General features: G+C 36.5%; 2 protein-coding genes across 17 annotated transcripts in view; one reads left to right on the forward strand and one right to left on the reverse strand.

Annotated features, from left to right (window-relative positions):
• Positions 1-27,841, reverse strand: part of Hdac4 (histone deacetylase 4) — a 68,458-nt gene that overhangs the window by 11,275 nt on the left and 29,342 nt on the right. For 7 of the 15 annotated variants that reach the window (XM_076313175.1, XM_076313173.1, XM_076313171.1 and 4 more), the window contains 8 exons: positions 16,274-16,333; positions 13,346-13,506; positions 8,075-8,179; positions 5,191-5,316; positions 3,776-3,858; positions 2,907-3,016; positions 1,388-1,525; positions 50-150 (listed from right to left, as the gene is read on the reverse strand). In XM_076313175.1, coding sequence (XP_076169290.1) covers positions 50-150; positions 1,388-1,525; positions 2,907-3,016; positions 3,776-3,858; positions 5,191-5,316; positions 8,075-8,179; positions 13,346-13,506; positions 16,274-16,333 — 884 coding nt within the window. Of the gene's footprint in view, positions 1-49; positions 151-1,387; positions 1,526-2,906; positions 3,017-3,775; positions 3,859-5,113; positions 5,317-8,074; positions 8,180-13,345; positions 13,507-16,273; positions 16,334-23,390; positions 23,587-27,841 lie in introns of those variants that run through there. The other 8 variants (XM_076313183.1, XM_076313178.1, XM_076313186.1 and 5 more) reach the window with 6 other exon arrangements.
• LOC143147689 (uncharacterized) lies at positions 110-9,680 on the forward strand. Of its 2 annotated transcripts, none has more exons than XR_012992320.1 (2): positions 110-432; positions 7,981-9,680. XR_012992320.1 is itself a non-coding variant. In XM_076313201.1 (2 exons), the coding sequence occupies exon 1, from the start codon at positions 6,877-6,879 to the stop codon at positions 7,204-7,206; it is 330 nt and encodes a 109-aa protein (XP_076169316.1). In that variant the 5' UTR covers positions 6,478-6,876; the 3' UTR covers positions 7,207-7,306; positions 7,981-9,677. The 2 variants fall into 2 exon arrangements, 1 of the variants encoding a protein (XP_076169316.1); XM_076313201.1 differs by lacking the exon at positions 110-432 and adding an exon at positions 6,478-7,306 and having other exon boundaries at positions 7,981-9,677.

Here is a 27,841-nt window from a genome sequence, read left to right on the forward strand (position 1 = left end):
GATCGGTGACGCGGCGGCCGCTGGACCGAGGTTGCGCGCGCATACTCACTTCTTGAATCGCCGCCGCGTTGTTGCCCGCAGTGGGGCTCGCTTGAGAATTGTTGACGGTCGGCGGCGAATTAGGCCCAGACTCCGGGTTACTGCTAGAATCTGGAAAAGTTTCGATCAGGCGAGCGGCGGTAAGCGTCGCGCGAGTGTGCCTGCAACGTGCCGCGCGCGACCGAGATTCGGAATTCGAGAAAGCGAGTTCTCAATTTGTTTCTTTTTTTTTTTGTTTTCTCTCTCCCGTCCCGAATTCCGTTCAGTGAGGATGCGTCGCGTGCACCGTTCCGCAAACGTTTTCCTTTCCCTTTGTTTCGATTCGCTCGATGGAACACAGATATCGCTGCCTCGGCGAACATCGGTGATCGTGTCGTCGAGGGTAAATTTTAGGTAAGCCAAGGTTAGATTTTAATCGAGGTTAGGTGTTTAATAACAACTTCGAAGCTCAGGTACGGGCGAAATGTATTTTCGAAACTGCACTAATTTGTGTTTCTTTCGTAGTCGAATGCTTAAAAATATTGTATTCAGTACCTGTGTTTATCGTAGTACTTTGTAACTGGTGAATACCGACCGTATTAGCATTTTATATTCAATATTCTATTGAGTATTATTTTATCCGATTTCGGTGTTTGGTAGATTTTATCTAGATAACAAATAACATTTCGATCGTTTCGCGCGAACCAAGTATTGCTTATATATTTATCCATCAAGGAGGAATAAGCTTTATTACTCAAACACCGAATATAATGCAGTGTATTCGGTATTTGACGATATATCGAGTACAATTCACCAGGTGTATTTAATACTCAACGGTACGATTGAATAAAAAATACTGGCGTACGCTAATATTTTACCAGTACAGAATACGTAATGTGAGATTATTCGTCACGTGTTTCGAGCATTCGATACATGCGTTCCGTATTTTAAATTTATTTCAATTACAAAATCATTCAAACGTGCCCGTCCCTGATTTAAGCTGCACCTCGCCTCGTACGCGCTTACGTAATTCTTGTTATTTGTTTCACATTCGTGTATCCCCGTGCCTCTAGATTTTGCGTAACAAAGACGTTAACAACAACAGTAAAAGATTTAGACGCGACGCTGTGGAACGTTACGGGGGACGCGACGCACTCAGCGATACTCTCGTTTGAAATGTTAATCGATAACGGTTTTTTTTGTTTGTCGTCATGCTGTTACTGGACACTGGCAAAAAAAGGCAAAAATCAACGATCGATTAATCGAAAACACGGGTGCAAAGAACCGTTCTGCTAATGCTCACGCAAGGACGTGTCGGTATATTCGACAATCGAACGAATCATCGATTAAGCTCGATCGTAGGACGTACTTGCTAGCAGTGATTTCCGCTTGAGGTGCGACAGCAGGCGATCCTTCCGGCGTGCCATCAGGGGTGAGTTTCTCGAGGCGGCCATGTTCCTCTCCACGCGTTGCTTTAGTCGCACCTTCAGCAGGTTCGGCTCCGAGGCTGGCCAATTTTAGCCAGGGTTAGTTGTTGGTTGTCGTCGTAACGGGCCGGATAGTAATACGGTGGTGGCGGTCGCGGAAACGGAACTAATGCCGGGAGGGAGAAGCCGGGAGAGCGTTCCAGGATCGAGAGAGAAGAAACGGGAATAGGTGGTCGGTGGGGAAGCGGAAAGCAACGGAGCGAAAGAGCTCGAAAAGATGTTAGAGAATAGACAGAGAAGCATCGAGGAGGTGGAGGACGAACGCGCTGGTAAAATTTCTTGCGAATAGTTCACGCGTTTGCAGATGGCGCCACAGTTACCCAGAATGTATTTGTGGCACGCCAAAATGACCAACTGATCTTTCACCATTACCTACACCTTGGACAAGTAATTTCATTAATTTTTCTGTATGTCACGAGATTATTTCCACGTAACGTTATCGTTCCGTTAAATCTTTATATATTAACGCTAATGGATTTTGTAACATCGGGCTGTTCAATTCTCCCTAGCACTCTTTTAGACTACTTGTTATTAATAGCATTTGCTCTAATTAGGTTATATTAATATATCTTGACATCTATTTCTTGGCTTGTATCCTACTTTATCTCATTGTATCTATTTTTACTGTATTTATTATATCATTCATCTGTGTACATCTGCTGTTGTACTTTTTCTTATTGGTCATGCTTCTTTTTTGCACATCTATTTTTATTTTATCAAAAGATTATCGTTAAGTTAATGATAAATAATTAAATCAATTATGGTATTCATCTTTCTTGTTTCGTAACGGTGGACTTACGAGTCAAATTACAATTGTTACTTATATGCAACGCAAATTATTATAATATAAATATCGAATTTTGAAGAAAAGCTCTCTTTAAACTTAGTATGTCCTGTCTTTTAAAGATGAATTCGATTTATAAATCACGTGATTTGAATATTTTTTAAGGTGTAGTTACGAGTCAAATCAGTCCATTATTTTTCCCGCGCTGAGAATGAATTCTGGTCAACTGTGGCGCTATCTAGCGCGCGCAACTGGTTCGCGAAAATGTTGAGTACCAACACGCTCGTTCGCTCGCTCCACGAGCGCTTTCCGGGAAGGAGCTTCCGAGGGGGTCAATCAAGTTTTTGCCGGCTACGCGTCTCGATAAAATTTTCATTGGACACGGGACAGCATATTCGACAGGCAAGATCGTTGGATCGCAAAAAACCATGCTTTAGTAGGCATTCTACCGTACATAGGCACACATAGAGAGAGAAATAGAGAGAGAGAGAAAGAAAGAGAGAGAGTGTGAGAGAGAGAGATAAAGAGAAACTACCTTTCACCAAGTATGCGTATCACTCGACACCACGGGATATATTTCGTACGACACGTATGTGCACGTTTGCGCGTATATGTACCTGTTTTTCGTAGGGGGAAATCATCGGCAAATTTTTCCTGAAGCATCTGTGGCATCCGGTAGGGATGCGAAGCGTTCGCGGTGCCCGCCGATTCCGTTTGCGGTTGCAACCTAGTCAACAACAAATTCCCGACTTCTTGTTCAGTCCGTATCGTGTCGTAGGCTCGGCCGATCGAGCGTCCATAGTCACTCGGCTCGAGCTCGAGTGCTCGAGTACATCCCGCGGTCGATCATTGCGTTGCGCGACGCACGACCGCGCTACGTTCGACTCAAAGGAGGACTGCAGTAAACAAAACCACGTGATCGCGGGGGAATGTCATTGGCTCGCTCGCGTTCCTGGCCAGAAGCGTACCGTAGGTCCGACGTACTTACGATTAATTTGTAACTCTGCACGCCACACTCGGGGTACTGAATTTCTTACACAATTTACGTTTGATCGACAAAATATTTACTCCTTTATATCGAAATTAGTAGCAACGAAAGAACGATTTTCTTATTTATAACGGTCCATCTCGTCCGTGTGCACTTTTCAATGTACCAGATTGTTAAGAGATTGGAAAAACAATTACAGGGCTCTAATTAGGAAATTAGAAAATCTACTATTACGTACGAATCAAAATCTGCATAAATTTTATTCTATCTGTATCCATTCGGGGCATAGTTCCTTTTGCTATTTCGGTCCTCGTCACGATCACGTAGCTTTGTTTACCCGCAGTCCTTCTAATCGGACACAGCATAGCTCGAGAAACAGAATAGGAAGAAATGAACGAGTTGCAGCGCGTTTGTACGAAGATGTACTCGAGGAGGAAATCGAATACCGAGGACGGGAGAACTCGTGAATGAGATTCATCAATCTCGAGAAAATCTCACCAGCTCCTGTATCCGGGTGTACCAGGTACGGCTCCATTTGCGGCGGCTGCGGCCTCCCTTTGCTTCTTGTTCACGAGGAAGCTCTGAAACCGTGCAAGGTACTTTTCTCAGCGAGTACTCGCGCGCAACAGTCCCCTTTCTCCGTCTAACCTAATCTAACCCACGTTCAATCTCAATTTCCACGCGCGTAATTCACGAATCACGAATCCAATCCCGTAATCGAGTAATTCCTGCTATCGCGTGACAATTTTTTTTTATACCGAATTCAAGTAACGAAATCGACCATCATCCACTTTTTACGTTTATTCAGCACGAACAACCTCGTCGACTCGCGAACCTGAGCGTCGAGACATGTAAGCGGGGTCGAATTCTATTCTCTAACGAATATTTACATTTCTATATTTTTTTTTTTTTATTATACCTTCGTGAGAGTATTACCGACAAATTTGGGTAAGATTCGCGCGATAAAAATTAATCCAAACGTGACTTTATTCAGACTATTTTTAATTACACATTGTGCAAATAATTTTTTTAAAAGCATTCAGCCACGTATAATTAAAATGGTCGGAACTTGATCGTGTTTGGACTTATTTTTTTTCGGGAGAACTTCGCAAATTCATTCGTAATACGTTCATAAAAATATAACGACAAATGTAGAAATGTTCAATGTTCATTAGCGAATGAAACTCAAATGGTCTAATTAAATACACTTTATTTGTGCACAAAGTAATTTACGCTTTCAAATGATAAAATCAGGCCCGCCAGTTCACTTGAAAGCGGGGTGTGTGTAGCGATTTATATCTCGACTCGAGGCCCAGCTTTGTGTGCGACGATGAAAGCGTATAGGATACAGCGAGAGTGAGCGAGACAGAGAATGAATCTCATGTTACGTGCGTGTGCGGCAGTGGAAATTTCAAACTAATGGAAAAAGTATTTTTATTTTTTTTTTTTTTCATTACACATTTAAGAGATCACGCTCAACGAGAGTGTGTCGAAACACAATCTTATGTAAACGATTATTTTCAATTGTACGTTTTAATCGTATAAAAAAATTTACAATCGCGTATAATTAGAAACAGTCGAAAACGAGATCGTGTTTGGATTTGATTTTCATCGGGAAAACTTGGCCCAGCTCGCTGATAATACTATCGTGAAGATATACAACGACACGTATAAACATTTTTATTTTCCATTAGAGGATGAAATTCGATATCGCCTACGTATCTTATCACTCTCGTCTCGGGATGGTTACCGTTACTTGCGTTCCGAGTAAAAATTATCACTTGAAAGCGGGAATTACCGTACTTTGGAAAATTAATATATGTGTTCTCATATTACCCCCCTTGGACGAAAGCCACCGCTCGCTCGAGTACGGTCGAGCCGAAACGATCGACCCCCACACGACATCCAAGTACCTGAAGCCGTTGTTTGACCTCTGTCGAGGCGATCGCGCTATGGTCGTGCTTGTCCTTCTTCCTAAGAGCCTCGAGTCTCTCCTTCTCCCTCCTCTGTTCCTCCAGTTGTTTTTGCTGCTCCCATAGCTACGGCAGAAAACCGAACCGATAGTTTGTTTGTATTTTTTTATTTTTTTAAATCGCGTCTCATCTGTTTCTCCTGCGAACAAAAAAAGACCCCGACGCACAGTGGCTAATTTTAACACTCTGGCCGGATAAAATTACAAAAAGGATATTTATGGATCTTTTTCGCCATAGTTTCGTTGGTTTTGAAATTTACTAATGGTTAGGTTCAACGAGCGAGACATTCGCGAATGAAAAAAAGAAAAAATGAGATAATAAAATTTGTGTATTTTTCTAAGTAGATTGGTTTAAAAGGAAAAAAAATGAGATAATAAAATTTGTGTATTTTTCTAAGTAGATTGGTTTAAAAGGGAAAAAAATGGGATAATAAAATTTGTGTATTTTTGTAAGTAAATTGGTTTAAAAGGAAAAAAAATGGGATAATAAAATTTGTGTATTTTTCTAAGTAGATTGGTTTAAAGAGAAAAAAAAGAGATAATAAAATTTGTGTATTTTTCTAAGTAGATTGGTTTAAAATGATAACAAAGTGGCTATAGACATGTAGTTACTTTAATCGCTATAAAACGTGGTATCGTGTTCAAAACTCGGATCAGAACCATCGTTCGAATCGATGGGATGACAGAGAGGGGATAAATTTTGCGATGAAATTTTATTCGGTGATCGGTGCGGTTTATTGCGATAATTACGTTAATAATAATCGGAGAATCGTAAGGTACAAAAAAACATGTTCATTACATCTTCCATGGTGACTTTACCGGAGTAAATGTTTTACATTTACACTTTGGAAACTGTTGACATCCGTTCGACAATACAATACTGGAAGTCGAGTTCGTTTGAAGGTTATGTCGTTACAGCTCGACGATGTGGTTCTTAATGCCTGGTAAATGATAGGCAGAAAGAGCAACAGAATTGGACACTGAAGAAATTGAAGGTTAACTTGAAAACTTGCACAAAAGAAGCCCCATAAAAGATGTAATGTTATCACCTTGACGAACCTTCTGAACCATGTCTTCCCATGGTAATAAAATTTCCATCCGTACACTAAGAACAAAAACGATACGGCTTAGATGAGTCATGTGGTTCATCCTGTACGAAGGCTGCACGAGCCAAGTCGAACTACGGTTAACGTACGATAAATAAATATTCCTTAAAACGATTGTGTAACGATCACGGAACAAAGCGGGAATCAAACAGTCCGTTTAAACTAATCGAATATTCTTCCGAGTTTATTAAGTGGAACGCAAACATTTTTTAATAATTAAATATCAATGAGAAGAAAAAAGTTTACACCTTCTTCCCTATCATTCGTACCGGAAATCTTCGCTGAATATAAAAATCAGATATTCGTGGTTAATATTCAACAACCAACTATGGGAAAAATATTTTTTATAACCTCACTTTGTATCAAATTCGTGCCCAGTACAGTACCAGTTCATTTCTCGTCGTTGGTAATTTTACTTTCAATTTTTTTGCTTCGCGTCTATTCCAAGAATTTTCATAATTTCTAAAAAAAATTCGATATTTAAATATTTCGTCTAAATGTACAAATAATATTCGGCCACTATGCGACGGTGCAGGAGAGGGTGGGAGAAAGAGGGGAGAGCGTCACAGATCCCGCTCACAACTCCTTCTCCCGTCGGACGAGTACCGTCTATTCTTTCCAACGGCTGTGTCGTTCTCATTCGCGCGGTCGCGTCGCGGGTCGTGCGCCGATCGCGTTTACGAGCGAAAGGAATATTCCGTTGGACTTTTGACCGGGACGGTTCGAAGACGATGCGTCGCGGTCGTACGGTGTTCGAGGGTGTTTTCGTCGTGTCTCGGGGTGTGGTCGTGATTCGCGAGCAAGGAAAACCGAGACCAATCGAGGAGAATGCGGACGCGGAACAACGATGAGCTGAAACAGCGTTTCCCAAACTCTTTTCAATCACGGAGCACTTTTCACCTCGCGACACTTTCATGGAACGAATTCTTTCGTCGCTAGATGGTTCTTTCGGTGGGAAGTATCGTACGATCCGATGCTCCCTTGCGTTTTATTATTTTTGAAAAGAAAATAATTTGTAAAAGTACCGATTTGTTAAACAATAAATGTATTGTTTGATTGGTAACACTGTTCTCTTTGTATACGCATTGTTAAGAAATTTTGATTATTCCTTAATAGGTGAAATCTTGAGTGGAATAAATTGTTCGGTATAATTGAAACAAATTATTGCAGGTACGATTTGCCCGGGTATAATTTATTTAATACAAACGTTCCGACCCTTAGTTTGGGTCCTCTTCGACACGTAAAAATTGGTTGTTGAAACCTAGAAATATACAAATAAATAAATTGTATACAAAGAGCAAAACACAACTGATCTTTTTATAACTTTATATTTACACTTGTAACATTTTTACTTCCAGCGCGAAAAGGGCATTCGATTTTATTTAAATAGTCAAATTGTACGTTTCCAAAATTCTTCTTTATAATTTTAATTCAATGTACAATTTTCATGCTTGACTTTCCAAAATTCTCATATTGTAAATTAACTTACATTAATTCACTACAGATCATATTTACCCTCATTTTCCGATACGAAAAATAGACTCAAACAATTGGATCTTATATATTAAAAACGGTCCACACAAATGATCGAAACGTTTCCATTAAATAAACTACGCTTGTTTCAGGTTATGTATGGCATACTATATAACAGTTTGGTAAACGGTGGGGTTAGAGAATGCTCGGTCACGCGAAACGGAACGTCGAACGCGAACAGCTTACCTTCAGCTGATGCATCTGTTGCTCGTGCAGCTCGGCCAGCTGTCGTTCTTGCGCTTGGTACTGTTGGCGTAGAATCTGCTGTTGAAGTTGATGATGCTGTTGCAACTGGAAACACATCCAGTGATGTCTCGAGGTTAACGTTCGAAGGAATTGATCGAAGCGGGTCTCGCGATGCACGGATTCGAGCACGACTCGTACGCGTGGACGCAAGCATCGCTGGGTGGTAGGTAATCGTTTCCGCGATCGAGCGATTCCAAGGGTCGAGAAAACGCGCGACTAATCGTTGCGCGGAGAATACGCGTGCGAAAAGGCTGCAGTGGGAATCAACTGTTTCGCACGCGTCCGCGTTTGAGCATTCGCTTTAAAAATAACGCGCGATCGGCGTTGAAGCCATCGAGCGTGAACGAACGTGAAAGAGGGCGACGCATACGGCGAGCGACGCTATTTATAGACCGAATACATATCCCGTAGTCGGAGAGCGAATCGCTCGTTCGCGAAACGCGCAGTAGACGGAGACGGCTAGGTATACAGTATTTTTTCCTTGAGAACCAAGTTTGGCCTAAACGCTGCGAGATGACGCCCCTTCCGACCGTTTCTGATTCACTCTACCCTGCAAACGCGAGAGCAAGACGAAATGAACACCGACCTCTCTTTCTACCGTTTTCAATTCGTTCCTGCGAGAGTGGGATGGAACGAGAGCGAGTCAGGGGGTCTGTACGGGACAGACAATGCATCGATACTTTCTCTCGCTCCGGTTTTCTGACGCCCGATACTTCACATCTCGCGCGCAATAATACTACGTCTGTCTCGTACTGTTTCTCGTCCGCTTTCAGTTTCTCCGACTCGCTCTCGCTTTCGAAGCGAGAAACGACCGCTCGGGAATCGTGCCCCCTTTGCGTTACACAGCGCGCACGCCAATTCCGAGTCACCTGTTCTTAGAAATGAGTTTTATTCCGATAACAGATGACGAATAAAAGCAACGTGTAGTAATTTATTCGGATGAATTTTTGTTCGTTCAACGCGAAAATATAATTTCTTCTGTGACTTAAATTTGTAGTTTCATTAAACGTACAACGAATTAAAATTTGTTCATCCGGTTTAGAATTTTGCCCACTTTTGCTCTCAACGAATAAAATACTGTAGCGAAGGAACCGAAGAATAGTTTTTTTGAATGCCCCTAAGTGGAATTTAGTGTTGGCGACCGGAACTTTTTATAAAAGTTTTTTTACAGTTGATCATGACTTCGTATCGCCTAAACGAATGACTCATATCATGCTATTGTGAAATCGCAGTTTGTAAGCATTACTCGCATGGGGATCATTAATTTTAATGAGACTGGGTAGGTAGATAGAGTACCGACAAATATTTGACCCCTATTCGGTCGTTTACTCATATGCCCAATAGGTTACAAGATATTAAGCAATAGAGATCATAATTTGCGTGCTGGTGACTCAAGTTCTTATGAGATCACTGTTCTTCCAATTGAGAAAGTGTCTCAGCGACTGTAGTCGAATATTCGTAAACCAGAGACGAGAAAAATTTTATTCCAATAAAAGAAATATTTCATTCTACAAATCAAGGTAAATACTAATGAATAAACGTAGTAATATGATATTCTTTTCGGATAAACACAACTTTCTACAAATTTTCATTTTAGTATTTATATAATATTTTTTAAATAATTATTATATATAATAATACCTATTATATAATTATTTAATTATTTATATAATTATTTAATTATTTATATAATTATTTAATTATTTATATAATTATTTAATTATTTATATAATTATTTAATTATTTATATAATTATTTAATTATTTATATAATAAGTATTTAGATTAATCTAAGTGACCAAAAATTATTACCTAATATATATTAAATGATTTTTATTGTTTGTTATAATATTTATTTCCTACTAAAATAATATTTTTCGATACTCTGTCTGTCTACGAAATCTTCCCATATCAAGTGCATTCTTTCTACCTCCTTTCAATAGCACAACTCTAGGGATTAACGACGTTTGACAACGAGAGCTCCAAAAGTGTAACGTTTATTATTCAACGAGCTTTTGTACAGTGTTTGTACTATAATAATAATAGTAATAATTTTAGAATTGACACAAATTTTAAATAACGAATTTTTCAAAAATATGAATTGTACTTATTTAATATTGGTATGGTAACTTGAAATGTTTAATTTCTGTGCCTTGCGTGTTTATACATGTATTTATATAATGACCCAAATGTATCTAATATTAATTAAATGTATTATAATTTAAACTTTGTAAATGTAACTTATATTCGTCAAATAAATGTAATTATTTAAATGCAATTATTAAAGAAAAATATATTAACCGCTGGAGTACAAACCCGCAAAAAAGAAAAGCAATTTTTTAGCAGGCAGACTATAATATCTACTGTACGTTTATAAAAATATATTGTGATTGCACATTTTACAATAAATAAGAAAATTGTAAATTAATTTATCCTTCATACGTCTATTGGTCTATTTCTGGTAGTATCTACTAGATATACTAGATAACACAATCATTCTTTTTCAATATATATATATATATATATATATATATATATATATATATATATATATTCTTTTTCCTGTATATTTACAATTCAGAAAAACATTTTGTTGTTTAGTTGGCCTGAATCGAGGTTACTGTATTTGTGTGCCTTAATGACGCTAATTAACTTGAATTTATCTTTGATAGTGGTATTGATACTAGAATTTGTCGTTTAATTTTATTTTTACATGCGACCACTTACTACACTTATCAGTGACATTTACAGAAAGGTTTAATATTTACACAGTGCGTAGTTAATCTTTGACGTGGTGTAATAAACTATTACAAAATATTATAAACATAACACCACTTCACATTGCCTTATCACATTCGACTACGCCAGAAACTTATCTATCAACGATGCTTATATTGCTATAGATAAACCTTCCTCGAAACTTCAATGACAAATATTTCCTAAACTGTGCACTATCCACATCTAAATCTATATATCATTAGCTTAAAAATTCAAGTTCTATCACTGTGCACAAGAGCTCGTTAAAAAGTAATTTTCATACCGGAACTACTCTTTGTAAAAAAAATTGTTAAACAATGTTCTTCAAATATTTTTGTTACCGATGTTTCAACAAAAAAATTTTTTTAGTCCTTGATATGAATTTAGAATTCAGTGAATGAAAGCAAAAAGTGAAATGGAACACAAGTTAAACATGTCGCAATAGTTGTACGTATTATAAAATAATATTGCTGCATAGAATGTGAAAATTAAAAAAATACTTATGGAACAAGATATACGTAGTTATTAATCACGAGTAAAAAATATAGCAAAATTATATTACGAATTTTAATAACATTTAATCATTTGTTCACATTGAGCAATAACTCAAATTATGCGAAGTTTGTACGTATAGAAAATAAAGGAAATAATTTTTGTCAACTTCAATCACGTTTATACATATATATATATATAAACCAATTATAAGTAAGTAATAAACAAAGAATTACAATATATTATTTGCAAATAAAAATATAATAATAATGTAAATTCAATATTAAGTATAATATAACATTTATATTATCTATATTAATATTTTGCTTTTGCTTTGGTTCGAATAAAATTTCTAAAAATATTTAATTGTTTGATACTATTATTTTTTCACTTCAAATTTCGATTTTTTGTTTATAATTCATTTATAATTGGATTGTACGTGGATTATTTATGTGTTGCACGTGTAAGGATTATTCGAAGCTTGAGGTTCGAAACGGTCAATAAACAACTAAAATTATTATTTCTCTTTGCAAGAGTTGCTTCGTTTTCACCAAGCCTTTCACCTCCGATTTCCGAGTAAACGGAATCGCTCGACTGCTTCCCGCCCGAAAAGAATTTCTTTTTTTATCGAAACTTACGACGACCCGACGTGTTTCGATGGAAACGAAACAAGAGAATCGAGACGAGAAGCCGTCGGAACGAAAAAAAAAAGAAAGACAAATGTGTGCAGATTCTATTTTCTTTGTTGTAGAACAATTATACAACGATATACTGGAATTTCTTTAATTATTTACGTTTCGACATAGCAATATACATACATTAAACAAAAGTAATAAAAATAAAAAAATAACCATACTAGTTTCACTTACAAACATATTATAATCCAAGTATTACATATAAGTTTGTAAGTGAAACTGGTATAGTTATTTTTTATTTCTGTTATTTTCGTTATAAGTACCAATAACAACACATTTCCTAACAAGTATTATTTTCATAAAGAATAAAAAGAATAGAGAATAAATTACTATGCATAAAGAATATTATATTGCTAGTGGTCACGGTATTTTTGCACGTGTTTTCAATACTTTACATGTTTGTTCATTTATCCACAACGATAGAATCTGAAAAACTTAGTTTTGTACCGCGCAAAAGGAAGTCTGCGGACTTTGTATACATTGGTGAAATGTTTACGTATAGTAGCCATGCTTTATTTACATAGGCAGGTCACGCACTCTAGCGCCCAGTTCGCTGCTGTACGTCAAGTCAAAGAGAACAAAAGCAGCAAGTTTGGAATAAAACCGATTTCCCGCTCCTTAACCCGAAGAATTATTTTGCTTTTAAAAACGACTTACCAACCCGTTAGGTTTTTCACGAATACTTTGTTAGTCAACTGTTTAATGTTTGCAAAAAAAAAAGATAAAAAACGATAGTGGCTAGTATATTAAAACGTGACAGAAAAATTTGAATAAATAAATAAGTGGTTCGAAAATAAAATAAATTTTCTCTTGATTATTTCTCTTGAAAATAAAAGGAAACCTACGCTCGGTAAAAAAATGATTAAAGCTTCCGTAGCGTTTGCAAGAAAATATCGAAAGTAGTCACTACAAATAGAAACATTTTAAACATTATAAAATTATACAAGTACACCATGTGTTCACTATCTACAGATTAGTTTATGTTTGTTATTCGTTCATTGTGCACGCCGATAATTTTCACGAAACATGTTATCGGTTGAGTCACGATACTCGCTGTATACTAGTATGTTCTATTGTAATTCTCTAATTTTTGTGTTTATATATTCCAAAGAGGTTTTAATCGAAATGTGGATAAAGAAATTACCAGTGAATTACTGCGTTAGCTGTTCTACGACATGGAAAATATTTAAACACCTCGACGAGTTTTCACACAAACTAGGAGGAAAGAAATAAAAACAGTAGACGAATTAATGTTACGAATACATTACCTCGAGTATCTTTTGCTGCAGCGCGTGACCGTGAAGGGCGGTTGGGTCGCCGGAGGCGGCGTGATACGCGCTAGATGTCAAGGTGGTCGCAGCACCGGCAACTCCGCCGACCAAGTCCCTCGGCCTAGACATGGGCGAGCCTGGAGTGTCCCTGGCCATATCTGCAGCAGACGAATCGCTCGCGTTGGAAGAAGAGAACGATGACTCTCGTGCGACATCGGATCCCGAATCTCCACTCACACCTGAATCCGATCGCGCCGCGAACGCCTCACGATCGACCCTTCCGCGCGAGAATACCGAACTGTGGTTCGCTCGAGTCGATTCAACGAAACACGACCGCGAAAACTGCATCGTTCACGGATCTTTATCGTCGATCGGTCGAGGACTCGATAGCGTGGCTATTTTTAGAACCGTCAGACGCGTGGCAAGCAACGTATCTGTCCTTTATACGCGTTAAACGTTCTCGACTAATCGCGACTAAGTTTCGCGATGACGTTCGATCGGACACCGCGTTACCGTGTTTTCGCGCGCGAACGTTAGCAATACAGTAGTGTTCGAACGACACTGGTCTGGGTGTCGAATATTTTGACCGCTCAAGGCCGTCTACAAATAACTACATAAAGTGGCAATATATATCGAAGACTACTGGTTATATTTTTGATGCTGCATTTAAGTGGTATTTAATAATAAAGAATTACAAGAATGGATTTGTGAAATTAAATAAATTTTTTTAAATGTGCCCCAAAGTTAGACATATTTTTATCTAAATAGTAAATGCAGATTTCTTACAGAGATTTTTTCAGATAAAATTTTATTTGTCAATACTGGATAAATTATTCGAATAAAAATGTTGTATCTACATAATTATACTTCGATCTATATCCGAAGAATATGGAAGCTTCCCATCGGTATAGTATGAGAAAAAACAATCTGTAATATTATTATTCAGGGAGTGGATAGTTGTTTTGGCCTTGAGCGATCGAAACATTTGAATTCGATAATTATTTATTAAATTAACGACTTTACCAATTCCAATGACCTTGAAGTATGTTGGATAGTCACCGAATACCCTCACCTCGCAATTAAATGTCGTTCACGCTGTATTTTAAATTATAGATATCGGAAGATAAAGGAAAATAATAGATATTTAATCTAGATTATATTTTTTGGTTTCTGAAAAACTCGTGAACCTATCCCCTTTCATATATTTAAGTCACTGATATAGGTAAGGTCGATATTTGTGTAAATAATTATTGTTAGGTCAACACTGAATATCTGAACGAATTTGTTGCTCCTCAGTATTCAGATCATGAGAAGGGAAGAAGATTAAAAGATGAGAGGAGGTGGAAAGCAGAGTGGGGGTTCGAGACGAGTATACTGGTTCGGAAATGAGTAACGTCAAAGCAGTGATGGGTCTGAGTTGTGGTTTGATGTGATCGACATATTTATATTTGAAACTGATACATTTTAAGGATTGTCTTCAAACGATTGGAAACATTAGAAATAAATGATACGATGGTGAAACTCGATAATCAGTCCAAAAGTCAAATGTAATTATATTAACTTTTTAAGGTTAGAATCTGATAAATTGTTTATCATAGTTCATTGCACCTCATCTTGAAAATTTAAGAGGCAGAAACAAATCTAACAAATATAAAGGTAATAATAATAATTGTAATTGTTATTTAAAAAAATACTTTTTCCACTGCATTATCACCAAAATTAAGAAATTGTTTTAGAAATAAAAATATTTCTTTACGTGTAAGTGAAAGGACTGTAATAAACAAAGTCACAGAGAATGTCATTGGTCCATTGTGTCTCTGGTTAAGAATTGGAAAAATGAGAATTCTATAAACAGTTAAAAAATTATAATGCAACTTTTATTATAAAATTGTTGTCATTGAGTCTTCAAACAAAAATCTACTATTATACACAAATTAGTCTCCACAGACAAAGTATAGTATACTTTCACTATAGTGAGTCAGCTAATGTACATACATTCACTACTGACTTTATACATTTTTTAGTTACTTTGAGTGAGCACATAGTGTACACTTTCACTAAAATACCTAGTAAATCTAAACCTTCACTGGTGAGTGTATGCATTTACTAAAGGTTACTCTTTTACTGTGACATATATTTTTACGATAAAAATTATCGTATTGTAAATTTCTTTTATAATAATTCAATGGTAAAAAATTATTCCATTGACAGTCGTAAATTCAATTAATTAAAACTCGAACAGTAAATTAACTACGTTGCCGTCTCTCAATGATAATTGACGTTTGTGTTGCATCTGCACACAGCACAAGAAATGTTAACAAGTACATCTTACTGATGCCAATGATAACTTATATCGATATCTGCTTGATACTTGAATGCAATTTTTATGATATCGATGCGTATCGGTATTAACAAGCGTGTTCGCAACTGTCATTGAATTGACCCCATCACTAGGTCCGGGGATCGCAGTGAGGCAGGGCGATGCGGATTAGCGATTGGTGGGAAGGAAAGAAGAGGTGGCGCCGCGGGTGGTCGGTTGAAAAAGATGTTTGCGCCTGATCGAAAGCATCCTTGCGATCGCCACGCGATCTCGATACAAGCTTTCCAATAGACGCGGACAACACTTGTATCTGAATAAAAGTTTCGAACAACGAATAAAATAACTATTTAAATCAATAATAAATAAGTAAATAATAAATAAAAGATAAACAACTTTTTATCGGTTACTCGTTGAATAAAAATTAGAATTTAAATTACAGTACGATATATTTCACAACCGACGAGTAATAACTTAACCTTCAAATCGAATAAACGTCGCGAACGAATCATTGCACGTTGGTTTTATTCAAATAAAATTTTGCCCATTGTCAAGCATCGCGAGCACGAACGAATCTAGCTAGACACTTCACGGCCTTCTTTACTTACCTTTCTGCGGCAGATGCGTAAACGCGGACGCGATCTCAACGCTTCTGTAGCCCACGTCTTCTGAAACAAAGCAAACAATTGGTTTAACGATCACTATATTGCGAATCTTTCTTCCATCGGACTGTACCACTCTCGACTCAAACGACAAAAGTAATGGGATAACGCGGGCGCAGAACAAGAATTTCTAAACAATGTAAAAGTACTGCAATTGTTAAAATTGCAATATTATTTGTGGAGTAAATAAAAATTAAATTCTTTACTCAAAATTTTTTCAACCATACCTTTTACGATACGGAACATCTACAGTTATTAAAAACTGAAATTGATGATTTTTACAAGGCTATCAATTATCTACATGTATTTACACGTATATAAATATAGTTAAATATAAACAGATACAGTAGCTCCCTCGAGCTTTACATTAATGTACGGTGGGACACAATATCACAGTTTGTATATTTGAAGCTGGATATTAACACTGAAGTATAAATTTTATACAACATAACCTTAAAAAAGGAACCATAAACTAGAAGAACTTGTGGTATCGCACCAGTGAAATAGTGTACAAGATCTGAATAAACGATCAATACGCGATGTAATTGAATACTGGAGAATTTGAACAATATTTAAGTAGTCAAATATTCAAATACCATTCGAATCGACAGGCATTCGAACAGTATTCAAGGAATCGGGTGTTCGAATAAATTCGAGTAGTCCTATATTCGAATAAATTCGAAGTAGTCGTGTATTCGAATAAATTCGAATAAATTCGAATTAATCCGATATTCGGATCACCGATGTGTTCGAGTGCCGAGTAGAGAAAAATCTGACGAGTCCCGGCTCTAGTCCAAACAACGAACGGAACGCGTAATCGGTGCCTATAACCGAGAAAGGGATCGTTCGAATCCAATCGAATCGAGCCGAGCCGAGCCGAATGGAAAGGGGCTGAAACGGAGCAAGAAAGGACCGGAGGTGAACGAGCAAGCGAGCGAGTCGACGAGCGTCGAGTTAGCGAACGAGCAGAGGTCACTGCACGCTGCATTCCACCGACTCAAGTCCAAGGTTAATCGGAGGAGGGCCGCTCTCCGACGCGCGTGCTTTGCTCCTCTCCTCTTTCCACCGTACTCCTGTTACCGCACAGTCTGCCGTGAAAAAGCTCGCGATCGGGATCGACGCTAGTACGGGACCGTCGCGTGTCTAGCCGCGCGCAACTTTTACGAAATCAGGCGCATTTCTCTGCGCGTCGGCCATTCGTGAACTAATCCGTAGGACACGAACGAAGCGCGAGTATTCTCGATAAATCGCAACGAATCGAGAAATCTACCTCGCAACCCGATTAATGACGATATATCGAGAAAGGTGAGCGCTTTATTTTCCGATATAAACTCGACGCGATTCTTTTTGTACTAATTGGTGTACTTTCTTTCCGCGTTTAGATTAGGTACATTGTATTAACTCCTTGAGGGTCAGTTGCTAAATGTTTGAAATGATACAAAGTAACTAAAACTAAAATAAAGATTAGTTAGATATTTAATTATGAGATGGAATATTTCATATGGACTTATTTCAATTTTTCACGGTGGATTGAAAAATATCCCACCATACATGTCTGGGTATTAAAAAGGTGGGATATTTCTTAACCCACTGTACCGTAGAGTTAAGAACTATACCGTATGAATGCAATATGTGTTGCGTAAAATAGAAAGTCGTGTCACAGTCTTGTTTCATGTGTCGTTTGAAACAGGGGTTAGCAAACTGCGGTCCGCAAGAGATATTATATTTGCCTCGTGGTCTATTATTGTACAGCTCGTGAGGTAAGAATGATTTTTAAATGAACTTTTAATATTTATAGGGTAGTATTAATGTGGCACAATAATGTCATGCATTAATTCCAATGTCTATCTATCTATAAAAAGACATTTTCATTGGTGAATTATATGTGAACTCTTGTTACAAATATTATTCGACGAACATTTGCAATTAATTTCAAAAACGGACAAACGTTAACTTTGAATTTCAATGAAGAATAATTGTGTTTCATGGAAAAAATTGTAATCTCCTTGCTAATTTAAAAATCAGTTTTATCGACGTATATTTTAATCAAGAAAAACATTTGATTGTATTAACAATAATCAAAATAAGGCTGTTTTTAGATTTATTTTTATCCAAAACATCTCACCTATACATTAACAATATTCCCATAAATATATAACAACAAATATAGAAATTTTTATTTTCAGTAGATGTTTTCAATGAAGGTAGGCGGTCAGACATTTTAGTCGGACAATATTTGCCCTCATTGTAGTTTGATCTTTCGATTAAAATACAAATGTGTTAATCTATTTAGTCCTGAATTTTTTTCTTTGACTAAAGAAAATATTCCTCACTCGTCCAAAGTTATTTGGCATTCGGTAAATGCAAATTAATTAATAAGTGTCACAACGTACGTGCACATTAATTACAACAATATATAATTTACTTTCTGGTGTATTGTTCGTAAACTTGTTCGTCTAAATTGTAAATTAATACATTTCAGATCACGAATGAAAATGTTCTATTTATAAAGAATAAATGTTTTATATAAAAGAAAACAGATGTCGAAAATGAAAATATGAAATTAAATATCTTTAGCTGCGACCAACATGTGTCTCTTTTATTGTGAAATTGTTTGTAATGTTTTCTAAGAGATGTAACTAATTGTCAAGTAACATTTATTATCGTAAGAAATTAATCATTTTGTATTAGAAATTAATGTATTAATTTGTATCAATACAAAAATGTATTTATTTAAATGCATTACAATTTTAATATATTAATTTAAATGTATTGCAATATATTAACAGTAGACTGGAAGAGAGTTTAATGTGCCACGTGTATACGTTTATTTGAGAACGCGTAAAATGTAGATCTGTAGTTTTCATCTATCTAACGGGTAATCGCGTGGTTCGTCACTTCTGTTTTGCAGCTACAGGTTTGCTGTCCAATGGGGAGGAAGCTGCGCGCTACGACGTCGCCGGCTACCAGAGAAGAAGTCAATTAAGGTCTACATTGATTAAAGTAATTGCCATAAAAAGCGTTGTCCGGATGTATGCGTTTAAACTCCGCCTAGTTATCAATTACGATAAACTTTAATACCGCAACAGTGTCGGGCTCTTGCCTTTCCTACCCCGATGATTCTTAACCCTCTTGGAGCTGACAGTAACATATTCAGTTTCTTTTAATTTTATTTAACGTATTCATTACACCCTTTATAAAAGTCGCATCTCACGGTAATAGAGCTTGTCGAACAATGTGCAACAATGTAGTTGCAATGTGCAATTACACTGGTTTTTTTAAATGAAAATATAATTCTTTTTTTTTGTGTAATTCGGTGCACATTTCAATTTCAACGATGCACTTCTGAAAAAGGTCGTGCTACACAACGATAGAACTTGACAAACGACACAAAATTTTCCTCAACAATTTTTTTCTATCTCCAGTAGGAATAGAGATATAGCGCGGCTCGGTTACTAGACTCCTATATATATACGTACACTACCGCTCAAAAGTTTTCAGACGCACGATTCAAACGCTATCAGTCTACCGCTGTGACTTGGCGAAAAATAATCATACAATAATCTATAGGGATGAAATCTTAGGGACACGAGAACAGAGAGTTTGACCTTTAAAATGACCCCACGAAGATTATTACGCGACTATTATGTGAATACGGAGATTGAGTACAGTCGCGTTGAAACGCGCGAGAAATTCGCGCACAGGAATTAACGTGTTCCAAATTATTTTTCACAATCGAATGCACACTCCCTAGACCGATATTAAGTTTCTTGGTGATTATTCGAACAGAGATTCGTCGATTCGATAAAACAAGTTTACGAGCACATTTAATGTTTTCATCGGTGTGCGAGGTGAAAGGTCGACCTTCGACCGAGTATCGTCTTCCACTTCTCTTCCTTCTTAGAACCTCTTCACCCATTTGTTATGTTTGCCGGTTCGTAACACTTTTTACATACAGTGGCTCCAAAAAGTATTCGTACAATATATCATAAGGAAATTCTTTTTATCTGTAAAATTGATTTTAATGAACATTTGTGCACAAGAGCACAATGGTACGCATATGAAGAAATTTTTTTTTCGTTCACAGGAAATTTCTTTAAGAAGGTGAAATCAAGTCTCGAAGATTTTAATATTTTTTTTTATTTTTTTTAATGTAATTTTTCTTGGGACTTTTTTGCAATAGAATGATAGAGCGCTAAAAATTGAACATTCGTCGTGTGAAAAGTTTCGAAAACCGATTCCAGCCGACTTTAGCCGATTTCAGACGATTGGAGAGTTTGCAATTACTTTAATTGTCTTCGTAACTTCGTAATCGTGCGAGTTACAATAAAAATTTTCTGACAAAAAGTATTCAATATGTAATGCACTATCGATCAACTGTGAAAAAGGGCCCCCCAAAAATTGTTTTAAAAACATGAAGATATAGTTGAATTTTCAATCAATGAATTTTTTAATCAATAATATTTTTCGTCGATAAAAAAAAATTTAAATACTTTACATATACACAAACTTTCGTTAAAATCAGACTTTTAGGTTAGGGGAATCTTCTTATAATATGGTGTACGAATACTTTTTAAACCACTGTAGGTAATCTTAAAAAGATTACCAGACATTTTTCAAGACGTGTAACGACCGAAAGATACAAGGACATATTGAAAACGTTGCCATAAACGAACGACTTATCGTAGGATCGCGAAATTTAATCTGTTTATATATAAGACTATACATGGCACGCCTCGCTTGACCAGATCGCTGCAACGTTGCTGAGACAGCAGGATATACATAAATCATTCTACGAACTTTTTGAACAGTATGATATATTGTTTTTATATACTGTCACACATACAGCGTGTTCCACCTAAGTTGAATATCTCGCTTGTTTTCGACGGTTGGAAAATATGTTAAAGAAAAACGTTGTTTGTTCGAAAGAAGCAATTATGATAAACAAAGAATTTTTTTAAACGTTATATTTTTCAAGACGTCAAGGTCTACGATATCTTTCTTAATATTTGTATTATTATGGCATAATGATTGAAGTCGAGACCAATTCAATGATCTATAATAGTAGGAAAATAACAGTTACATTTTTATGATTTACGTTTCTTGATTTTAATTATAGTAAACTCGTAATTTTACTAGAAAGAATACAAATAATTTAAAAAAAAAAATTAAAAGTAAAAGCAAATTACATAAAGAAAAATAAACAGAGTTCAAAAAAAAAAAGAAAAGTAAATGTACCAAAAATGTGTTTGTATCTAAACAAGTTGTATTTAATATTAATAATAATAATACAAATAGTTAAGTTGAAGATTGATACTATAAAAGAAAACACGTCATTACGTGGTCATTAAAGAAAACAAAAATAAAATTGAATAAAGAAAAGCGAAAACAAAAATGTGCACAATTCAATGACAACCGCAATAAATTAATTCATATAATGGGCATTCCATAACTTAAGATTTCAAGGTCCAATTGAGATGAGTAAAATACGAATTTTTTTTTATCGTGTATCTGCACTTTGATATCAGAAGAACGTGATTACCGAGGAAGTATTTATATTTTGCGTATTCTTGAAATTGTGACGTCATTTCCAAGGAATTCCACAAACTAAAATTAAAATTTTTCAAAATATTTTGCCTTTCCTCGCGCTTTGATATCAAGAGAACACGATGATCAATGAAGTATTTATATTTTGTGGATTCCGGAAATTATCCTTAACGGTAAATATTTATGTATCTGTATTTATATTTCTTATAGAATTACTGGCAGAGAAAAAAAAACATGTATTAGATCACCTGATAAAGACCTGCGAATGGGTTGTAGCATTACGTTACAACTCCCAACGATAAAAAGTTGCTGACCAAACAAACATAGTGATTTGATTTATATATCAATCCAATTGAGACATGTACAATTTTAATTTCGATAAAAGTTTCAAATAACGAATAAAAAATAAACTTTCTACTCGTTACTCGTTAAATAAAAATTAGAATTTGTATTACAGAATTAAATGTATCACAGCAAATAAAAAACTAATGTTGGTACACACTCGCATTGATTCCTCTCCGTTCAATGGAATAAGCAATGCGAGTAAATCGTTGTACAGTGTTTCTTTTTTCTTGTCCATTATCGTAAGAAAAGGTCGTGTTGTTTGAAGCTCAACGTGTTTGAATCGAAAGCGAGTTGTGATCGGAGAGCGGCGAGCTGGTGAGAATCTCTCGCGCATCGCCGACTCGCCGCAGTACGCTGTTATTATTAGCGAACGAATGTCGGTGTGTAGGTCAAGCGAACCGCTCGTCGAGAATGAGAGTCGTCCGTCGAAGTCGCAGGATCGATCGCGTACGGCTCACGAGTCTTCTGCTCGTGGATCGCATCGATAGATGGGGACGAAAATTTTTCGGCTTCGGTAAGCGTTAGGTAACATTGGTTTCTGGCCTGTGAACAGCGCCTCTGACGAGGGCGGCGCGTAACAGCAGTACGCGTCGACGCATGATCGGGACACATGTGTACATGGCTGGCTGCTCGTCGAACGTACTGTTCGCATTACATATTGCAAGAATTGAACGAAATGTACACCGCGCTTACGCGTTGTGCGTGATCAATGCTCAAATCGAACACAAAAACACTAGTACCGAATGAACCGGAAAATGGAGAACAAGATGGGCACGGGCGCAGCGAAACCGAAGAAAGACGACCTCGATTCCTAGGAAGAATCCCAATGATCGACGAGAGGTCGCGTCAATGCACCAATAGAGAGAGAGACATATATCGAAGCGAACGCGACGAGCGACAAGAGAAAGATGAGAGAGACGGGGCGTTTCGGAGAAGAGAGTCGCAGTCGAACTTTTTACTCGTGTTCCTGGCCGGTGGCCGACTAGCTATCATTAGACGAATGCTCGCTATATATAGGATGACATTTATATACGCGTCTGCTAAACGCGGCGAGCGTACACGCGCTCGTCTCGAACGCTCCTGTTCCGAACTCTGTCCGTTTCTCTCTTTTCTCGTTGTGGCACGCGGCGATTTTCTTCTCCATACATTGGAGTTTCCATGATATACGTACCTAGTTGATTCGTGCGATACATATTGCGCACGACGGTAGCATATTCAGGAATATTTTACGCGCCGCCGTCGCCGCTGCAAAAACACTCGGATCACGACACACGATGGAATGCCAGAGACACCAATCGGTCGCGTTCTTCGGTAGTTTCACTCGGTTGCGAGCGCGCTCGTTCCACGGCGACGTCTCGCCTTCTCGATTAGCTGCACAACCGTCGCAATAGCCGAGTTTCTCGATACTCGCGTCCCGCTAAGTTGACGAGCGCACTGTGAATATCATCGACCGACTCCTCGACGCCTTCCCGTTTGTTCCGTTTGTTTGTCACCGTCTCATGACGTTTTCTTCTAGAAACAACGAAATCGGGCGATAGAAGGAAAGTGGATCGATACAGGAGATACGACGAACGCGAGGAACGACAGATTTTCGCTGTTTCGTCGCCGAGACCGTTACGGCGCGAGTAAGCGAGATCACGTCAGTCTGGCCGCGTGGGAGTACAACTCGATTTCCTCGATGCGACCGCGACCACGAGGGAAGAAGACCAACGACCGCGCAATGGATGCGATACATATCGAACGGACGCTACGCATGGCGGCCAATTCGATTATTTCGAGAATTATAATTCCAAAACCAATTTTTTTGAATAATTTTTCATAACGGATTGTAAGAAAAAATTTAACGGTACGACAAAAGTATACGGACCGAGACACTTGAAACAGACTAGAATGGGATAACTCGTTTATCGTTGGTGATAGAGAAAAATGCTTCGGACGAATTTTGCTCGGTTTCAAGGGAAGCGTACTCTCATGTCAAATTCGTTGTTTCGTTCCAGGCGTATTTAAGATCGTTAAAGTTCGTTCACGCTTTAATAATTTTTCTATTTGCGCGTACATTGTTCAGAATGTTGATTTTAGACGTCGTCGAGCATACTCGAGTGATTCGATGCGAATAATAATGCATTATTGCTTGTGTCGTTCAATTTGGTACGGACGTATTGTTTATATCGTATTTTGAACGCATTGTAAAATTTATTAACATACATTAAGTTACTAAGTTAATTACAGTTTGTCATAATAAATTTACGAAGCTGCACTTTGGTCACTAGTGCATTACACACTAATAATTAATATTAATACGGATGAATATGAAACGTACTACGTGATTGTTTGTTTGTTTACATTGACATTGAATGCCCTTCAACTCGTAAGATTACTGTACGCATCTTAAAACGGTCTATTATAAGGTACGTAAAAAAACATATCTGTTCAGAAAAACCTAGTTGACCTTCGTATCTCCTTCACACATCCATCAAAAAAAAAAAAAAAAAAACTATCGACATCAGATTACGTATTCCTATGAAACCAAACAAGATTCGTTCCAAGCATTTTTCTATATTATTTTCAGAAGTAATGTATTATTTGGGTGGGCTGTTGCGAATGACTCAGCTTGTACAAGGCGTTCCACAGTTTTGCGTGCAAACTTCGTCAATACGGTTAAAAATAAGACAAGTATATCGTGTAAACAGAGATCTATAAATGCCTATTGAAATGTTACAACGAAAATATGAAGTGTGAAAGAAACGATAATGGTCTTACCCGTAGTGTGACACAGGACAAGAATAGATAAATGGCGTTTATGTTATCTGTTGACACAGGCTATGTTTACTGTTTTAAAACGGTTCAGTACGACCCGCAAATTGCATACGTTAGTAGTAATTTACTTTCAGTTGCGTTCTGACTCGTAAAGCAACAGTTTACGATCTTCAAAATGCCAAAAGCATTTTTAAATGAAGAATTTACAAATACGAATTTCGTTTATAGTTTGTTGTACAAGAAGTGCTCGATATGCCATTACAAATTATCAGTAAAGGGTTAAACAAAACTGTACTACATTGTACAGTAATAATCGTTATTGTTCTTTTTTATAATTTATATTTTGAAAATAACTTTTTAATAACAGATTTGTTTATACGATATTTTTATTTTATATTTATAAGGGTTTATTTTGTAATTTTGTAATATTGTATTTTATTTTGTAATTTTTGTAAAATTTGTAAGGAATGTTTTAGATACTCTTTATATAAGACTATGTATATTATTATACAATTTTACTATTAGAATGTAATATTCTGTTTCACATAACCAAAACCAAAGTATTTATTCGATTATTGGCAATAGAAGCATTATGATTAAATGGATCATGAGATAGTGATATTTTTATAAACGAGACAGTGAAAAATTGAATTTCTTTTAAAAATGTCTCGGTTGCACGTCAACGTTAACACGAATGAATAAGAGTGAATATCCAATTTTAGTATTAATGTATTATTGTATGTACTGAGTATGTACTGAGTATGTACTGAGTATGCGACCTGTCATTGTTACAATATTAAGCATAATTAATATTGAAGTATAGTCGTGGTTGTATTTTCTGTCTCATAGTAATCTTCCAATTGTATATCATACGTTTGAATTTGATAATTTTGCGTTAATATGAGTTGGAGAAACTGCTGACCTTGATATTTGTATTACGCCTAATCTTTAAATTAGGCACAAACTAACTTAAGAAAATATTTCTCCCATAAATTGATTAATAAATACTAACAGATTCAGTGATTTTTATATTTTGTTATGAACGGTAGAGAGTTGTGTACAAATCTTTTTTTCTTTTCATTTATGATAGTAAATAAAATATTTGTTGCATTTAAAAATCAAAAAGACATTCAATTAGCTCAAATGGACAATTTAATTTTCAATCTTGGTACCTTCAATTCCAGAATTTATTTTGACCAAATGTAAGTTTTTTAATAAATATCGACAGCTCCTGTAGTGTAGTGTAAATCACATATTATACAATTGCATAGTTTATTTTAAATAAAACTATTAATTTGTTTAAGCGTAATACCCTACAACTTATTTTATGGAAAATCACACGAAGAATTGCACAAAGAAATCATAGTGTTCTGTTTAAAAAAACAAGTGCATTGCACACTGCAAATGCACTGATGTACCTTTGAAAAAAGTCTCACTATACGATGATAGAGGTTAACAAACAATATAAAATTTTCTTCTACAATTATTTTCTACCTTTAATAGATATTTGCGGAGAACCAAGGTTTTCAATTAATTGAAAAAATTAAAATATACTCGCCACGTTACTGGATTAATTTTTGTCTACGTAAATCTTGAACAAATTTTACGCTTCTTCAAAAAAAGGGGTAGGTCTAAAAAATTTTGAATACCAGTGACTTGCATTGTTAAAATTCACTACTTAGCGCGAACAATGTCGAAGCGGAAATACCAAATCGTTTTTAACTTATTCCGGAGACGTCAAACCGACAGATTTTTTATTACTGAAAAAAAAACTAATGAAAAAAAAAGCTGCGAGACAGGTTGAACGACAAAACTGCCGATCGGAGTTGGTACTTGACCGTCCGCGTAATAAATTGATCCCGTGACTTCGCCTAAGTGGCGCGAATGATTCCAGTGACGTCAGCGACGTTTCGTTTTTCTCTTCTCTTCTCCGTTGCGCAGGATTCGCGAATCGCGGTCAGTCGATTCGATCGTTTTTCCGGCTGAAAGGCTTTCAATTTACGGTTATGCCGCGCTTAATGATTAAAAAAAACCGGACCGTCGTCTTGAGGCGAGGGTTGGTAGAGAATTTTCCCTCGCGTCATATCGAATACGAACGAGCCGCTCGAAGGGGTCAGCGAATGGAATGTCAAGACGCCAAGAGTGAACGAGACAGAGCTACAACGAACAAGCGGTCGAAACTTCAAAGTGAATCAAATACAAATTTTGTGAATTTCTCATTACATCCTTACGAAAGACACATTAATCGATTGGGCGAGTTTCTTCCGATGAAAACAAGTCCAAACACGACCTGAACCATTTTTAATTATATAAAATTGTAACTGTAATTCGACGACCACGGAATTATAATTTTTTTCTAAATTTTTTGAACTATCAGAAACAAGAAATCGATTTAAAACCGAAAATTGTCTATTATCACCTCCTATAGTACAGATAGAAACTTGATGAAAAATGTTTTTTTAACCCAAATTGGTATAAAATTATTCTTATGTGTTTGTTCACCTAATATCCTCTATAATAAATTTGTTTAATTTAATGCATGCCTTTAACTATGTACAAATGTATTAAATAGGACGACTAAATATTTTAATGAATGTGCTATGCATAGTGAAGTAGAAAATCATTTCTACCACACGTATGTGTTGGTCTCTTGCGAGAATCGACGAGTCGCATGTACACTACCGTGCATAAATATGTAGCCACCTTTTCTGAATTGGAAATATACAAAATACAATCAAAGTGAATTAGCAAAACATGCTGCTGTATCGCCCCCAATCGTTAACGTCGTTATTAAATGTTATATAGTATTTAACAATTTGAAAAAAGTCCCAAGAACAGTTGCATTAAAAAATTAAAGAAAAAAAA

The sequence above is a fragment of the Ptiloglossa arizonensis genome, chromosome 5, assembly GCF_051014685.1.
Source record: "Ptiloglossa arizonensis isolate GNS036 chromosome 5, iyPtiAriz1_principal, whole genome shotgun sequence".
In the NCBI taxonomy this organism is placed as follows: Eukaryota; Metazoa; Arthropoda; class Insecta; order Hymenoptera; family Colletidae; genus Ptiloglossa; species Ptiloglossa arizonensis.

What these genes read in the sequence shown, in the direction of transcription:
- LOC143147689 (XM_076313201.1), top strand. Translation starts at nt 6,877, where the DNA reads ATGCGACGGTGCAGGAGAGGGTGGGAGAAAGAGGGGAGAGCGTCACAG.